Raw genomic sequence first — 18,354 nt, 5'->3', positions numbered from 1 at the left:
ATAAGCAATGCTATACAAGTACCTATCTTCCCTTTTTTTTTAGCATAGGATTGCTAATAGGTTGAAAAATAATTACATAAATATATTTCAAATCCTGTTTCTTGCAGTAAGTATATTTTAGTAAAAGGAGTATTGCTTCCAGTATTTTAATTAAGAATATTTAAGTGTCACCCCCTCACACCCCAACACAAGAACAGGGCGCTAAAACACTGGAAGCATTTAAATAAAAAGAACCCATCTTAAACTTAAGGCTCCTAAGACAGACGGAAGTGAGTTTGGAAAATTATATGTGAAAAGGCTTTTGTTTGCTGGTTTCTATTACTATAACAAAATACCTGAGATAATTGGTTTAAAAGAGGAAAGGTTTTGTTTTGGCTTACACTTAGAGATTTCCGTCCATGTTTGGACCTGTTGCTTTTGGCCAGTGATGGGACAGAATGTCAGGGCCAAAATGTCTGGAACACTGTTTGTCTCACAGCCGTGCTGCTGCAGACAGACAGGAAGAAGCTGGGCTCCATCCCTCCATCCAGGGCACCCCAGTGATGTAGAACTCCCAGGAAGCCCAGCCCTGACAAGACTGCACGACCAACAGGCCACTGCGTGGAGACCAAGCCTTGAACAGTGCAGCAGGGGACAGTGCAGCAGGGGACAGTGCAGCAGGCCGGGGCCTGTCCTCTGTGTGTGGTCGTTCCCTTGCCCTGACCAGGCTGGGAAGAGCAGAAAGGCAGTCCGGCTGAGCTGGACTGTGTGGCCAGCTGGCCACCTAGAGCTTGGTTTGGGAATATCAAGAATAATAAGTTCTGGCCTCTGAAAAGGTGGCAAAGAGCCTAGGGGTCTTTTCATTGTCCTTCTCCTCTCTCTCAGCGGGAGGCCTTCTTAATTACAGCTCAGCTGTAACCTCTCACTGATGACGGTTGTCCTCCTTCAGCTGATGGGGCGTGTGCCTGCTGGTAAGTGAGCGGAGGTGCTGGGTGCACTTTACGGATGACGTTTCTTGCTTTCTGCTTTCTAGTTGGCCAGGAGATTACTAAAAGCCAGAGTAGTGCTGTCAGGCGGATGGGTGGGAGTTATGTGATAGGAAGCTGGTGTCCAGCCAGCCTGAGTCACGGGCCACAGTGGTAGAGACTTCTGTCTCGTCAGCCCCTGTCTTGGGGTCTCTGTCGGGGCGTGTAGCCTGTCTTTACCTGAACTTCACGGACGACTCTAAACCTGGAGAAGAAGACTCGAAAGTCACTTTGACATTATGTTGATATGAAGCCCTGAAAGTAGAAGCAGAATGCTCCTCTTGGGGTGAAAAACTTAGAGAATTTGAAAGTGATTGAGGGAAATAGAAGGAAAATCACAAATAACTTTGCAAGATGAAAGAGTAGTAACTCTTTTACTTAGAAGGATATATATGCTTAGATTTTTTTAAAATTGCTCTGAGACAAGCCTGGTATGGGGCTCAGCAGTAGAACGCTGGCCTGGCCTGCACAAGGCCCTGGTTCAGTCCCTGACCCTGGGAGGAAGAAAGACAAGGCTGTACTTAGAATACCTAGGACTGAGCCTTTAGTTCCCATTTCCAGCTGTTACTCTTTCTGTGCATCTTGCTCTAGGCAAGGTATTTTGCTTCATTTGTAAAATAATGAACTAATACTTATATTTCATTAATGTGAGAACATACGTGATTGGAAAGGAAAGCGTCTTGTGCATCGTTTTGTGTAAGCACAGGAAGACATGGTGTTTAGAGGCTGCTTTACGATAAGTGGGCAGAGATCGCCAGTCTCATGCTTGCTAGCCTTTACGTAAGCTTAAGGTATTTTGTGATCCGCACTAAGTATTTCAAGTTTGTTGTCTTGTACAGGGTACCAATATTAGCCAAATGTCTGATATATGAAATAAGATACTTTTTTTCTCTTATCAAGAAGTACTTAATTATGAAAATGGGGGGAAATACTGTATTCACAATAGTGACAACAAACAAGAATACTTTGATGTAATTTTTAGCAAGAAAAGTAACAGATCTGTTTGACAAAGTTGGTGGTTCAATATACTGGGAAAAAATGGATTACTAAACAAATTTTGCTGGCACAATTAACTGTTCATCTGGAATAAACTGAAATCTTAAAATGTGAAAAAATAGCTCCCAGATGGATTAAAGCATAAATGTAGAAAGCAAAATAATAAATCTTAGACTTCATGTGCAATTCAGAGGTTGGGAAAACACTAACTGAGGTTATAAATCTAGAATATTTTTTAAGAGATAGATTTATTTGGCTACATGAAAAATAAATACTTCAATGGCAAACGGAACCGTAAACAAAGTCATCGAGATACAGTGGATTTGGAGAGGTGGTTAGGATTTATGTCTAATACACAAAGAGCTCTTCAACTTGATAAGACAAGGCATCTGGCAGAAAAAAATGGGTGGAGCACATTTAGATGGGTAATTCACAGGAGAGCAAAGCAGATTTCCAATAAACTTATGAAATGCTTGAAGTTTAGCATTAAGGTGCTAATGAGATAGCCATGGTGTGTGACAGTTTTATTTTTATCTTGCAGTATAAAAAATTAACAAAACACACATTCATGTCCTCATGGTTTCCACGTGCAGAAGTCAGGCTGCTTCTGCTGGGTCCTCTGCACAGGGTCTCAGGAGGCTCTGAACTTCTTCAGACAGGTGCTGGCTCCTCTCTGGAGCTTGGGGTCCTCTTCCAGGCTCACACAGTTGCTGACAGAATTCTGTCCCCTGCCATGGTAGCACAGAAGCCTCCCTCTGCTGCTGGCTATCTGCTGGGGCCACCAGAGGCACTTGCTGTAAAGTGCCCCCTCAGGCCTCCTCCCCACACGTCCTCTCACTTCTTCAAGATGGGCAGGAAAAGCCCGGCTCAGGTCTGCGTATATAGAGGGCTTTACTGTGGGAGTGACTGCCCCACCTTTGCCATATTCTTAGAGGCAAGGCACCAGCCCCATCCTGCATGGTTATAGGACCCCTTGGAGAGGTCGTGTCATCTTAGGATTTTGCCTCCCATAATTATTGTCAATCCATTACCCTGGAAATGACTGGGGAGAAATCGTTATGTTTCCTGCCAGGTGAGATGGGAGGTCTGTGTAAGAAAGGGATCTTGTATCCATGTCTGGAAACAAAGGAGGGAGAATTACTGTAGCCTTTAAAGTGTTTGCTTTCAGCCAGATAAACTTTTGGATTCAATAAATGTACTCTTGGGAACCTTATGGAAATAAAGCCTCCAATACACAAGGACATGTGGCAAGGACATTTTTTGCATTATTATTGAGTAGCAGGAAGGCGGGAGGAGGTGACTGGCCATCAGTAGGGGGCGTGGTTGGATAAAGCGTAGTCCATCACGGAATCTTCTACTCCACTGCAAAAATGAGCTGTTCCAGGTGACTTAGCAGGTTACCAGCCGTGTTGTGGAGTGGTACCTGCCTGTTGGTGTGTCTGTATGTTGTCACCTGGTGTGGAGGGAACTGTGCAGGGATGTGTATTAGATTTTTAATATAAAGCTTTTCATGAAGCTGAAGGTGGGAAGGAAACTGTTGGAGAGAAGCACCCTCTTCCTGAGTCTGAGGTGTGTGATGGAGTCACATCTGTGTGTTTATGTGGTAAAAAATAAAACTGATTTGGATATGGGAATGTTTCTGTTTCTTTGTATTGAATTTTCAAAATGGATGATGAATATTGTCATAGAGATTTTTATGACTTGTTATGTTTTCTGTGGTCCAGATGTATTGTCTTAATATTAAAGTTCATGACTGTGAGTTTAAATGCCTGAAGCACAGAACAGTGGGGGCCTGGAAATGAATGAAGAGCAGACACTTAGCGTTTTCTCCTTCAGTGCTACTAGGTCCAGAACAGAAGCCGTATAAAACCGTGCCGTCTACTGTTGTTTAGCTGTGTAGACTTAAGTAGAAAGAACTCTTATTCCAGTTTCTATATTCAATGTTCTAATTTTGGCAAATCTTCCACATTGAGGATTTTATAAAACTGAATGAGACTGTGATTTTTAAATGTTTTCTCTTCTAGTGTCTTTTTCTGAAGAAGAGAAATATCAGCTACGGAAGTTTGTCAATAAATCTTTCCTGCTGGACAAGAGAGCTCGCCGGCAGGTGTGCTACGGTTTAATTGACATTCTTCTGGCGTATTGCTACGAGACCCGGGTCACCGAGGGTGAGAGGAATGTAAGTGTATGTGGGCGCACACCCCTGCACCTGCTACACTGGGGACACACATGGGCTCCTGAGCTCTGTTGGCGAGGGTCCGACCTATCCTGAGGGTCACTTAGGTGCCCGAGCATCTGAAAATAATTTGTTTTCACTCATCTTGTATAAAGACACTATAGTTGGATAAAATGTTTTCTTTGACCAGAAAGTACTTCCGATTATTGAATCTTGGTGAGTGAGAGCATTCGGTTATATTTGATAAAATTTACCTTTTTTTTTCTTCTGTTTACCTGTTTGAAATTGTGATACCTGACACCCTGGAGAACTTTTCTAGAACACCCTTAACCTCACAGGTATTCTCTGGAAGGGCCATTTCTTGATCACTAGGAAGTTGACACAGGTGGCACTAAGGGGCTTAGCTGAGAGGGACAGAAACGGAACAAGCGTTTTTTACCTTTAGCTTTTAAAGCCCCGGCTTATTTGCTTTTGTGTTTTGGTATTCTTATTAGTAAGAAATTTTTATTTTATAAGATTTTAAGCAAACTAAGCAGAAACGTCTAATAGCCTCTGTATTAGTAAAGCAGTCATTTTGAACATTCATACACGCTTCTCAGTTCTTGTACTTGTCAGTTCTACTCAGGTACAAGTTTGAGTAGAGAGATTTGTTTTATTTTCAAATGACTTTGCTTCTAAAACAGATGTTACTCTTTTCTCCAAAACAAAGGTGGAGTCCTCTTGGAATCTCAGGAAACTGAGTGCCACGCTGTGCTGGTTTGAGGTATGGTTCTGGCTGCAGGTTTTAGACTTTTGTTGTTCAGAACGTTATTTTTCGGTTATCTTTACTTCACTCTGCGTAATTCAAGCTACTCTGTCTCAGCACGGAAGCTCTGTTTGCAAGTTTGTTTTTCATTTTTCGGGGTCATGGAGCCGACTAGGTATTGTGGAAATTGGGGAGGGGAAATGTAGCTTGGAGGAAGAAGAGGGACGTGGTCGGGGGAGAACGTGGGTGGACTGGAAGCTGGTGTGCAGAGTGGCCTGTCCTGGAGCTCAGCACTCGGGAGGTGGACCCCAGGGCCTGCGGCAGGCCTGCGTGCCTGTGACTTTAGCTCCTCCTCTGAGCGAGTCTGTGAGCTGAGTGTCGCTGTGGCACACGTGGGGACCGAGATCGTACAGCTTAGACAACACACCCCACGTCCCTCAGTCAGGGTGGCTCGGATGAGTCCTAGTGCAGTAATGATTGTTCTCATGTCTGTTTTCTAGAAAATAGATGTGCAGGTCTCACCTGAAATATCAAAGGGTGATATCTGTACAGTTACTAATTTTTAAACAAACTGTTTTACGTGCATTCAGTAATTAAAAGTAGAAGCTTTAAAAAAAACCCAAAGTATCAGTTTAGACAATTGGTCACAGTGACATCAGGTAAGACCCTCATACTTTGGGATGCCAAGTCAAGGCTGTGTGTGGTGTCACTTTGTTCCCTGAGGAGACAGGACTCTAAGGCATTTCGTCAGAGACCCTGATGAGCACGGAAGCTTTGTTTGGCTGTGGACCCGCAGCCTCCAAGGGAGATAGTTAGAAAGATCTCCTTCCTGGCCACTGTCAGCACGCAGTAGGGGGGCTGGGCTTTGTAATATTTCTGCCAATGGGTATTTTGAAAGTCGGTGACTAGTCATTTCCTCATTAAGGAATTAAAATCTGCATGAAAATCCACACATTTATGAGTTTATTTAGAAGTTTTTATTCTGAGATAATTCTGAATTGAGATAATTTTAATTCCCATGTATTAACAGCTATGTTAAATGCATAAGTGTTTAGGTTATTGCTAGAGTTTTTTAAAGTTCAGAATTCCTTTTAGATAAAAATGTTCTTTGTTAAATATTCAGCATATTTGATCAGAGCTTTCATGGCTGTGAGAATTAAGATACGTAGAGATTATCTCACTCCCTTAGTCTTAATTTTATTTTTCAAGTTTTACATGTGATTTCCTTTTTTATACTTACCCAAACCAATTTAAAAACGATTTTGTAGAAAATTTCCTTCAATTTTTGTTTTTTTACAAGGATTCTGGGGATTGAACTTGGGACCTCAATACTCTAGCGCCTGTATCTAGAGTTTTCAGTGGATTTTGAGTTGCTAATGGTATCAGTTTGTTACCTTTTAAGATAAAACATTTTTTCAGAAATCACCAGTCCAGTCTTCTTTATCAGTGAAAGCAGATGACTGAGGTGAATCACAGGTGCCACTCATGCCCCAAGGAGAAATAAAGACACACAGGAGGGCAGAGACTGTGACCATGCTTGACTCAAGTCTCCTCATCCTGGATCTTTGCCATCTTAGAACAAGACAAAGGACGTAGCGCATACCAGTTAAAAATATCCTTCATGTGCACCTGCATTTTGTTAGTGCCACGTGTTTTAGATTTTTATTTGTAATTCTGGAGACTCTTTAAAACTTTCCTGCTACATAAGTGACTTTTAAGGAGCATTTGTGATATGTTGATATAGCATGAGAGATTCCAAAGACTGCAGTAAAATATTGTGAACTGTTCAAAAAGAATCTCATTTCCTGGCTCTCTGTTTCTCTTGTACTTTACTTCATGATGACCAGGTTCACAGTGTTTGATTGAGAATGGCTTCCTGTTTCATTGCATGCTTTTGTTGGTAACACTTTATGGAAATGACTGCTGATTAAAATGGCATTTCACAGACTTGGAACGATATTCATGAAATCCTGGTGTCTTTTGGAAGGAGAGTTTTGTGCTACCCACTTTATCGCCATTTCAAGCTGGTGACAAAGGCCTACAGAGATGTAATAAAGATCTTGCAGCTAGGTAAGATATCGGGCTTGCAAATTTGGGAGTGGGAGAGTCGTGAGTTTTTAGGGTGTGAAGACTTAATCATGTTTTTTGCTTTTGCCTGTATGTAAGTGATAATAGTTAAAATAGTCAGAGTGACGCCTTCCCCGGGGGTATAAAGTAGTTGTCCCTCTGCATAGACACACACTCACCCAGAGGCCTAGTGTTCTTCTCCAAGAGTAGAGGGTAGGAAAGAGCACGCCGTGTTGCACACCAGCTCGCCCTTCCGGTGGGTAATGGGTTCAGTATTCCTCCGAGGCCTGCGGTGGACTGTGGGCCTGACAATAACTACCTGCCCAGTGAGAGCTGGCGCTGTGTCAGATGATTCGCGAGTGGCTCGAGGCAGTGAGAAGAGCTCGTTGGGCAAGTGCAGGGACCATTTGGGAGCACTTGTCACCTAGACTTGGGAGGTCAGGAGGGACTTCCAGAGAAAAGTACAGCTACTGGAGTGACTTTGCTGCTAAATTCAGCCTGAGAAGACAGATACTCACTAGCTTGAAGAATATGCGAACTTCCAGGCTCCGAAACAAATTCCAAAGCACGTTAAGGGTCTAGTTGCCAAGATAATGACTTTGGGGGGTGGCATCTGTGTGTGTGTGATCAGCAGTATGTCCATGCAGAAGTCACTGTAGGGCGTCATAGTCCTTCTCAGATGTCCCCCTGCGGAGTCTTGTCCTTCTTCTGCTCTTAGACACAAGTGTTTCTGGGAGCCTCGTTCTCAGACTTGAGGATAGAGGGCAAGAAGGGAGTCCCTGCTTGGGGATCCAGGTGCTGGCTTGGCTCAGTGGGCAGACTCTTGTCGCCAGTGGTTATGATTCTCCTGTGAGGTTCTCTGTCCTCTGTGTGACCTGGAGTTGTCTTGCCCTGGGGGAGAAAGGCGTGTCTGAAGAAGATCCTCTTAAAGTAGATAATAATTGTAAAAATGAATCATAGTTAAATGAAAGAAGCCTTTTGAGTCATCTAGTTAGATTAGACTATTTCGAAAGATTGTTGATTATAGGATAAAAGAGCTAATATCATTGAGAAATCAATCTTCTTTACCAGTGGGAGGAAAATCTGCCTCTTTTTTTTATATATATATATTATTTCTTCTTGCCTGTTGTCCAAGATAGTTCTTGTATTTCTAAAATCACCTTGAAAATCAATGTACTATAAAGAATGATTGTAGGGCTTGAGCTGCACATCACAATTAATTGTTTTGTAAGTCATGCTAGATTATCTGGGCATGATTCATAGATTTAAACCACAAGAACTCCTAGATTTAAGCAGTATGTGATTATCCTGTTACATCACGGCTTCCGGAGCAGAGCCAGCGAGACCTGTGTGTGGCTGCACCCACACTCATGCTCACTCGCTTGCTCTCCTACATAGAAACTGTTACTTGTTTCTTTTTATTCTGGGAAATAATCCAGTTCTCTGTTTTTTTTTTTTTATTATTTGAGAAGTAATCAGTTCTTTGATTGCATAACTGAAAAATAAACTTGATTGCCTTGACTTATGCTCTAATCAAACAGTTTTAGTAGATCGGAATTGAAATTGAGACTTATCTTTTCGTCGTTGTCACTCTGATAAGCAGTAGTTATATTGGCAGTATTGTGTTAGCAGCAGGAAACTTGAAATAACATGCGTGGGCCTCGCTCCTGGGACTGTGTCAGAGCCCCCTGTAGAAGGCGCGGGGTGCTGTGGCTCATCTGGGCTGTGGTTGGTTGGTGCCAGACACAGGACTGGACTGTCTCGAGTCCACACCGTGAGACGAGGATGCTAGGGTCCTGTTGTTGGTTGTGATCCTGCGGCAGCACAGGGACACCAGTGTTGTCACTCTAGACTCGTTTGCACGGACACCCATAAGTAAGTGAAGGTGGCTCTGCTGTGGCATTTAGTGTCACCCTGGAATGCGTTGGTGCCTGCGGGTGGTTCGCAGCGCAGCCCCAGCATTCCGCTTCTTCACACACGCCAGCGTGGTACTTCCACAGTGGGGACGAGAACGTGGATAACTCGCCCCCCAAGAGATGTCCGTCTCGGTGAGCTTCCCAAACCCCCACAAGGCTTCAGCATCTGCAGAACCTTCACTGTAACCCAGGGGCTGCAGTCGCAGTCTGCCCGGAGCCCAGCCTGGGCTCCACCTGACTCCCACGCCGTTGTGTGGACCCTTTCCTACACCTCTGGCCTGTTAGGGGTCTGTGCACCACCCACCCTCCCTCCCTCTTCCAGAAGGCGGTGCTTATCCCTTGAAGTTTCCCAATGTCGATCCTGATTCTTTGGGGCAGGAAATCCGGCTTTGCCCCCTAAGTACTGCTTAGTGCTTACACTGGACTTTGCCCACGGCGCTGCGCTCCCTCCAGCTGTCAGCTTGTGGCCCACGACTCCCCCTTCATCTTCAGCTCTCCCCTTTCTCCTTCTGTCCCCGTCTCCCAGCAGCCTTCACAACCTCCTCCTCGCTCCATGCCTCTGGGAAGGGAGAGGTGGACTCCGTGGGGAGGCACCTGGGAATAACAGAAGAAGGGATGGGAAGAGCTCTCTGGTGACTTCAGAAGTCCTGCTCGACCTCAGAGGGACGAGCCTCAGCTTCACGCTTGGCCACAGGTCACATGTGCAGGTCACTGAGTGCTCGTGTGTGCCTCACGGCCCAGAATCGGCTTCCTCTGGCTCACGGCGGATCACGCCGACTTCACTCTGCGAAGACCCTTCCTGGACGTTTGGCTGCCCTGGGTTTACGAAGGGGTCCTCACCTGCTTCTGTGAGGCGGCCGAGGGTGAGGAGGGGGAAGCTCTTCAGGCTCGGTCTTCCTCCCGTTCCCCTGGGAGCCCATTTGTCGTCCTGCCCCCGTGGGTGGAAGAGTTGTGACACCAGGTCTCCTATAATACACATCCGGTGACTCTTCTCTGTCGCTTTAGATAGCAAACAAGTCTTCTCATCCCTTCTAGTTGCAAGCGGAGTCTAACTTCAGGACTTAGAACACTCACTTTGAACTTACTTAAAAAGCCCCCCTGGCTTCCACCGCCTGGGTCCAGCTGCTGGGAAGCCACAGGGAGGAGGTGGCCCCACTGCTGCTCCTGTCACAGAAGGACCCCTGGCTCCCAGAGCAGCCCCTCCCGGAGCCACCTGGCTGCTCTTTGCTGCTGTACCCGTCCTCGTCCCTCACAGTTACAGCTTCCAGGGCACAGGGTTGCCCCTTCCCCAAGCCTCTTTCAGATACGTGTTTGGTACCCGTCTTGTCTTTAGTGACTTCAGGGCAAACGAACCGGAAAGTGCCTCTTCACAAGCTGGCACAGCGAGCAGTGACAGCCTGGGGCAGGCTTCTTTCTGGGTGCCACCACTGGGTCGCTCCTCGCTGCCTCCTCATCACGTTTCCCATGCACCGTGACCCTGAGGGGCAGGGAGAAAAGAGTGTCCAGGAAGCCACGTCAGTAGCCCAGGGCCACCGTCTGTGCTGTAGATGGCGCAGCCTGGGTTTGACCCAGCTCCAACCCAAGTCTGGGCCGCATCTCCATGGAAATCGTTATAAACGAAACTACATGGAGTCTGAGGTTGGCCTCCGCAGTTCCTGGTGGATGGTGGGAAGTGGTGGGTGCGGCTGAAGCACGTTGGTCACAGGTAATCATTGCTGGCCGGCACTGAGGGCTTGGTATTCACGATACTGGCCTGTTTTGTACATGTCGAGAGTTTCCTTTATAAATAACATTGCTTTGTTTTGTTTCCTGCAAGTCTGGGTTCTTCACCACTTTATGTTTCAAACTTAAATTTATCCTTGTGTGGAAAACGAAATGTGCGTTTGGGCAGTGGTATGAGAATGTTGGGTAATAAAAACCTTGTAGTTTTCTGTCTGTCCTGTCTGTTGTCCAGGCTGGTGGGAACCTGACTTCCGCAGACACTTGGAGTCTGGCCACTAGCAGCCCAGGTAGGGAAGCCACCCTAGGCGTCTGGCTTGACTTCAGACAGCCAGTAGCCCTCCGGTCAGCTGATCCCCGAGCTCAGTAATAGCCAGCTGCTCAGCAGTGACTGCTTCCTAACCCTTCCACAGCTAGAACTTGACCAGTGTGAAAGAAAGGAGGGCTCAGGGCACCAAGCACAGGGCTAGCTGTTGATCTTCTTTACGAAAACGGATGGGCAGGAAATTGAGGTCTGCTAAGTTCCTTGCAGGAGCTCCAGATGCTGATGAGGGCGTGACGGGGATTTCTGTTTAATGTTCACACTCTATTTATTCCGGTCAGCTTAGCAAACACTCAGGAAAATGGAACTGTAGAGGGGATGACATACAACTAGACTAGCAAGGCTGAAGTCTAAGACTGTCCGATATTGATATTCATCTTTATTTAATTTTCATGCATTCCTGGCTGGGGACGTTCTGAGGAATTGTTACGCCTTTCAACTTTTCCTCTGTAGACCACCTGTGGCGCTGCGTTCACCCAGCAGGCTCCCACTGGCTTGCCGTACTGAACTGGGTCCTGGACCAGCAGTAGTTCTAAGGGGGGGGGGGGCACAGAATCATGCTGCAGGTTTAAAGAATAATTTCTGTTTTTACTTGTAGTAAGAAACTCAGAGGAGAAGTATGGGGAGTGAAAGGGTAGGCCAGGGAACCAGATGGGCTTAAAGCATGGGACACGTAGCCACCTACAAGGGGACCCTCTGCTTTATCTGACTTCGTCCAGAGTGCGTGTAGCCTGGCTGACGAGCTCATCTGTTAACTGGCTCACCCCACGGTGTGTGGGATGATCACCTACTCAGCAGCCGTTCTGTGCAGGGCGCCCAGGAAGTTAGAGCAGTAGCAAGGAATTGACCAGGTGGATGGTACTGGACGCGCAGAGTCTGAGCACTAGCAGGGACACTTGAGATGGCAGTCACTAGCCAATACCTCGAAGACCAGGGGGGTATCATAAAGAAAGGATGACTGAGTGGCTCACAGAGGGGGGGTGGGTGTCCCTGGGGGGCAGGGAGTGCTCTGCAGGGTAAGGGATTGGAATTGGGGTTGGGGAAGCATGGTGCTGGGTCACGGAAGATGCAGGGCAGTGTGGTCATTGTCATGAAGAGCGTGAGGAAGCCCAGAGCAGCGCGGTTTTTTTCAACAAAATTTATCTTTTGGAACCAGATGATGGAAAGCCGTAAGCCTTCCGATCTGAGCCTTTGCCCTGCATCCTCTACACTCGTTGGTAGTCCCTAGTCGTTTAGAATTATGTCTGTTGCTTTAATGTCATCACTGAACTCCCAGCTCCCCGGCAGGAGACGGTCCTGTTCCTGTTTCTTCCTCCTGTTCTAAGTTGGTTTGAGCTTTTTGTTTCCTAATGAATCCCCTATAGCAGTTACTTTTCTACGGCTGGAACAGTCGTGGCATTTCAGTAAATTCAAAATGGGTGAGATTGAAGTCACGTAGTGAAGCAGGGCTTCTCCCAGTGTAGCCGACCGTCACACGCAGACAGCCCCGGGGAGGAGCTGCTGCAGGTGGTGGGTCTCGGGGTTCTGTCCTCGGCAGAGCAGGTTCCTCTCAGTCTTGTCCCTTCCTTAGGGTGCAGGCCTGTGTTCCGAATGTCTTCAGTGGCAGGTTTTTCCCCCTGAGAAGCCACATACCCTCAGTGCGGGTGGGTTTGCCCTTGTCCCAGCACAGGAGGGTGTTGCCTGTGAGCGAGAGGGGAGAGCCAGGTCCTAGTCACCCACAGGCCTCCAGGAGGCCTGCCCGCTGGGGACGTCGTCAGCCACAGACGTCCAGGGTGCTCTCCTGGCAGGTTGGGGCTACATTTATGTACACATAATTCTTCTTTTGTTGCACAAATGCACTATAGGCTGCAGCATTTTCTGCATGGTTTATATATAATAAATTACCTTTTAATTGCCACAAATGATTAACGTTATTCGACTACAAAAAAATTTCTTATAATATTTTTAATGTTAGTATTCTTTGAAAATTTCAGTTAAATAGTATTACCTTTAGGGGTGGCGATGGCACAAAATAAGCTGATTTCCTATGCTTTTATAAAGTTTGCATTCTATTTCTGTACTATTTAGGGTAGGTTTTATTTCTGCAGTTTGTGAGCTGAGCAGTGCAGGAATTTTAGGAGGTTAGTTTTTTAAGTCATGTAGGTTTTTTGTTGTTGTTGTTGATGTTTTTTTAATTTGATCTTTTGGTAATGGTGATTCAACCTAGGGGTACTTTACTACTGAGCTATATCCCCAGCCCTTTTTATTTTTTTTTTTATTTTGAAACAGGGTCTCGCTAAATTGCAGAGGCTGGCCTTTAATTTGTGATCCTCCTACCTCAGCCTCCTGAGTTGCTGGGATGACAGGCATGCTTCACTGCTCCTGGGTTAAAGTCAGTTTTGAGATCTTTCTTTTTAGGAAATAATTTTCTGCCTACTTTTTAAAGTAAAAAGGTAAAGCCATGAAATTGTATATGTTTAAGACAAATTTGGGGGAATAAAGAAAGAAATCTTTTATTTATTTGACATTAGTGGATTAAAGTTCTGTTGTATATTAACATTGGGACTTGAGGAATATTTTATGTGTTATCTGGAGAACGTGTAAGAATTAATATACAATCTGGAGTTTCTTTAAGAAATTAATACTGAAAATGTGGCAAGTAACAGACATGTATTTATTCAGCAGACATGAACGGGTCTGTTCTCTGAGAGGCATTGTAATAGAATCAGTGAAGGGTTCATAAGGGTGTGCATGTCTTGGTCTCGGCTCATGGAGTCTGTTGTGGAACAGGAATGAAAGGACGAAAGATAAGATACAAAACACTATTATAAGACACAAAGCAGACAGTCCCTTAAGAAAGCACTGTACTTGCCCCGACTAGTCCAAATCCACCTCTGTGGCCCTTGGACTAAGAATTCAGTGGTTAAAAGGAAAAGAGTGTTTTGTAACCCATGAAGTTGTGTGTGGTTCGTATATTAGCGCCCATGAATAAAGCTTTATTGGAACACAGTCATGCTCGTTCACGTGCGTACTGTCTGTGGCTGCTTTGTGGCTTCACAGCAGGGTTCCAACAAGTACTACCTGGCCTTCAAAGCTAAAGTCCTCCCCTTCCAGCTCTTCACAGAGTAGTGCCGCCCCGTCTCAAGTGGAGGCGCAGGTCAGTGCAGCAGTTTCTGCTGTCCACCCCATCGTGAGCCATGGCTGACCCTGTTGCTCACAGTTAGGAGGCGCATGCTCAGGGGCCTGCATGGCCGCCTGGGCACAGGAGTGAGGAGCCCAGCTGAACTGGGGAGGCGCGGCCCCACTGGGCCTGTGGAGCCAGTTCAGTTTGATTTTTTTTTTTTTCCCCTTGAGAGTGGGGTGTGGTTAAAGAAGCAGAAGTAGTGGTCGTTGGTGTGGATGTCTGATAAAGGAAGAGGCTGTAAACGGCCAGTAAGAGCCCTAGCCCAACTGAGCCTGCGTTGGCGGGGGGCAGCCTGCTCTGTGTCTGCTCTGGAGCCTCTGCTCTCACACCCTTGTGGACCTGCCGGTTTCCAGCCACACAAGGGCTGCACTAGGGCTCTGCTCCTCCAGGCCCAGCGTGCACCCGTGTCTCAGCCCTGGGCAGGACCCAGGGTGAGGTCAGGGGATGACGGGGTACCTTCCCGCGTCTTAGGTAGCTCAGGCAGGAAAGCCGTGGGAAAGCCCAGGGGGGTGGACAGGGTGGGCTGTGGAGCTCTAGGACCACTCCTTGCTCTGCTCCAGGAGGAGCTGTGTGTGCAGGGGGTGCCAAGAGGAAGCCGACGGCACAGGCTGCTGAGTGAGGTGCCAGTGGCACCTGGCACCTTCCCAGTGTTTGGGAAAGTGGGGGAGTGGTGCTGCCACAGGAGGCACTAGGTAGAGAGACGTAACCGGTTCTGTGTCCAGGACGCAGCACCTCTGCCCATCTGTCTGCGGGCCTGGCTGAGAGAAGAGATGGGAAAGATGGCCCTGTGCCCCCAGGCGCTCGCCAAGGAGATGGGGCGTTAGGGGAGGTCCGCCAGCGTGTGTCACCTGTTGATGGACCCGTGGAGCCCAGTCCATCTGGCAGCGGCACTTAGCATGGAGATGAGGCTGGTGGCACGTTGAAGGGAGCAGACACTCCTGTCGGGGCCTGAGGTAGCCGGGGACAGGCAGTGTGGCCTGGAGGAGGAAGGACATAGCCCAGCAGGTAGCAGGCTGGAGGCAGGACAGGAGTGCCAGGATCCTGGGTCCCACGAGACCTCTGTCCTCGTCCCCCTTGCCACATGTGTGAACACCTGCGTGCTCACTGTCTCATTTTAAGTCCCAGTGAGTTCTGAACAACTGTCTCTCCGTTTGCCCTGTGGGAACAGACTCAGATTAAGTCCAGACAGGCGCCTGCAGGCTCCGGCTGCACAACTGGATTTTAAAGACCGTCTTAGATTGTCAACTTCTGAGCCTTCCTACCTTTTTACGTACTGTGTAAATGGGGATTTTTTTGCGTGTTCCGCCTTGACCTTGGATGCCTCCCTCCTAAATTAGACATGCTGCCATTAGTAATTTTCTTTTCTTTTTCTTTTTTTGGTGCTGAGGATTGAACCAAGGGGCACTTAACCACTGAGCCCCATCCCCATCCTATTTTATGTTTCATCTGGAGACAGGGTCTCCCTTAGCCTCGCTAAGTTGCTGGGGTTAGCTTTGAACCCGCAGTCCTCCTGCGGCAGCCCCTGAGAAGCTGGGATCGAAGGCGTGGGCCACTACGCCTGGCACAAGCACTGCTTTCCCAGGTGGCCCGGGAGGAGGCTGGAGTTGGTGTCAGGGCTGTCCTTCCAGACCAGCGGATCCTACAGGGACTGCTACTGCAGAAAAGGCAAAAAGCAGCCTTGGGTTCCGTTTCTTTTTTTGGTGGGGGTGGGGTGGGTACCAGGGATTGAACTCAGACACTTGACCGCTGAGCCACATCCCAGCCCATTTTAAAATTTTATTTAGAGACAGGGTCTCGCTGAGTTGCTTTGGGCCTCATTTTTGCAGAGGCTGCTTTGAACTCGTCATCCTCCTGTCTCAGCCTCCTGAGGATTACATTTCTTAATTGAACTTTCATGATGCAGAGATGTGAGAAAGTCGGGCAGCCACGTTCTTTCGGGGGTAAATATCATAAGGGAAGGAGTCATGGAACTTCTGCTCTGCCTGTGTCACGATGCAGTAACCGATAGCCAGTCCTCAGAGCACAAGGGACATGACCAGCAGTTTGGCCAGGTACATTTGGAGTGAGGCATGTCCTCTGGGGCAGATTGACCCACACTTTATTGAAGAAGATCACACAATTGCAGGACAATGTTCTGGACCAGGGAGGAAGGATGAACTGTCATGTCCCTTCAGCTCAGAAGGTGGTGGACGCTGACCCTGTGTGTATGGCACAGCGGCTGCAGGTCACACGCTCCTGGTTTCCAGGCCTGGCTGTGATCTGGGCCGGCTCCTTCAAAGTCTCCACATTCATCGTCCTCTGATGAGACAAGGAAGAAAGGACCTACCTCCCAGGCCTGATGACGTAACGGGCGTGAAGTGCCCTCTGCAGGACACTGGGTCGCTACTGCCTGCTGTCACAGGGACCCCACGCCAGCCTGGGAGAATTGGAACTCTGTTCCCAGAAGTCGTGGCCGATTGAGACCTGGGTGGTAGCTTGGGATTGGTTGAGGTTTGTTGATTCTAAGCAAAGGGAGCATCTACACAGGCTCTTGCTTCATGTTAATTTTGTCTGTGAATATAGGAATAATAAATATAATCTTAATAACACAGGAGTACTTTTCAGTTGCTATAAGACTCAACTAGTCCTTAAAATAGTAACTCATTGCTTGAAGTATGTGTTTCTTCTTACAACTCAGAAATGTAAAAACTTGAACAGCATCTGAGAAATTTGAGAATTTTAAAATTACACAGATGGAGAAGCTTTTTTTTTCCCTTTCCTTTTTTGGGTACTGGGCCACACCCCCTGCCCTGAGAAGCTTTTCTTTTTAATGCTGACTTTATCGTGTATGTCTGTGTTACTCATTGGGGACTTGATTTTACTCTCTGACCTAATGCAGCCTGATGCTAAAGTGGGTTACCTGCTTTGATTCTCTAGATTTTAATTAATTTGACACAATGTTTCTAGCTTATGAAAATTAATGTAAAATAAAGTCCTTAGGATCCGTTTGGTCCTAAGTTCTCATCAGAACCCAGGAGTCCAGCAAGGTGTCTAAGTTACGTATGTGAAGATGACGGGGAGGTCGGCCTTCATTCTGAGGTTATTTATAAATAAGGACCACGCTGTGTTTTCCTTGAGGTCTTTAAATAACCACCTGCCTTTCCTCGGCCTCCTCGGCCTCTCCTCTCGTGCACTTCTGAGCTGCCAGGGTGGAATGCCGTCCCGGGGCCCGGCGCCGGCTGCCGTGGTGCCAGCAGTTGCAGAGAGATGTGGAGCTGGTGGTGGGCACGCCCCCTCCTGAGCTGGCCTTCAGTCAGCTGAAACATCCAGTGCCCTGATCTCTTGTGGGGATGGGAGCCGTTTCCTAAGTGCCTCCAACCAGGAGCCGGTCTGTCAGGAGGTGACTGCCAAGCCTGGTCTGCCGAGAGGACTTTGGGTAGCCAAAGGATGGCCGTTGACCGCAGCTGCGGCTCGTCTTCATGTTGAGGCGTGTGACCCTGCGGTGCCGCGTCTGCCCAGGCAGCAAAGCGCACTGCATTGACCTCACCTTCCTGTGACAGCAGAGCCAGAGGCTGTGTGCACCCCCGTGAACCGCCCCCGGCTTTTAGGGACGCAGTGTCTCCTTGTGTCGTCATTACGTTTCCACGTGTTACTGTTAGACAGTCCTTTCCCTGAAGTCAGCCGTCTGTGCCTCTTGTCACTTACAACACCAGGGTGCTAGTGTTAAGTCCCTCCTAAGGGAGTCCCAGGGAGCCACTCCTGCCCCACTCCTGGGAGCTGGAGGCCAGCTGGCTGGGCTGGGGACCTGCAGTGAGAAGACCTGCCATGCTGTCTCTGGAGGGAAAGCAGTGTACATGCCCTGCTGTGCTGGGATCCTCTCTGAGCCCGCTGTGTGTCCGAATGGGACAGGGGCTCAGGAGGTGGGGGAAGGGCATGTCCAAGAAGGATCACCATGGCCAATGGGGAAGCGCCTGGAGGGTGTGGCTGGGTGGCCTGTGACCTCATGCCTCTCCTGGCTCTTGATGGCAGGGCCTGGGCCGCTGCAGGCTTCCCTCGGCCCTGGTCAGCGCTTCTTCAGCAGAGTGGCAGCTCTTCCAAGCTGGCTTGCTAGTGTGAGTTGTACTAAAGTGGTTCTTGTGAAATCTAAAAGTCAGATGGAAATGCAGCGGACACAAGGCGAGAGGCTCCCTGAAATCCGCATAGGCATGTTTACGCTTCGGGGGGGCGGGGGACCTGGGGACGCTGTGAGCAACTAGTGCTATGATGT

At 47.8% G+C, this 18,354-nt stretch overlaps 1 protein-coding gene across 4 annotated transcripts in view; it reads left to right on the top strand.

The window, feature by feature from the left end:
* Positions 1 to 18,354, top strand: part of Shq1 (SHQ1, H/ACA ribonucleoprotein assembly factor) — a 67,385-nt gene that overhangs the window by 24,648 nt on the left and 24,383 nt on the right. For 2 of the 4 annotated variants that reach the window (XM_026392678.2, XM_026392677.2), the window contains exons 7-9: positions 4,025 to 4,179; positions 4,886 to 4,939; positions 6,868 to 6,991. The exons of 1 other annotated variant lie outside the window; for it this stretch is intronic. In XM_026392678.2, coding sequence (XP_026248463.2) covers positions 4,025 to 4,179; positions 4,886 to 4,939; positions 6,868 to 6,991 — 333 coding nt within the window. The remainder of the gene's footprint in view (positions 1 to 4,024; positions 4,180 to 4,885; positions 4,940 to 6,867; positions 6,992 to 18,354) is intronic. One more of the 4 variants, XM_026392679.2, reaches the window with a different exon arrangement.

This window comes from Urocitellus parryii, chromosome 16, assembly GCF_045843805.1.
Source record: "Urocitellus parryii isolate mUroPar1 chromosome 16, mUroPar1.hap1, whole genome shotgun sequence".
Lineage (NCBI taxonomy): Eukaryota > Metazoa > Chordata > Mammalia > Rodentia > Sciuridae > Urocitellus > Urocitellus parryii.
This window is presented reverse-complemented; position numbering and strand designations above follow the sequence as displayed.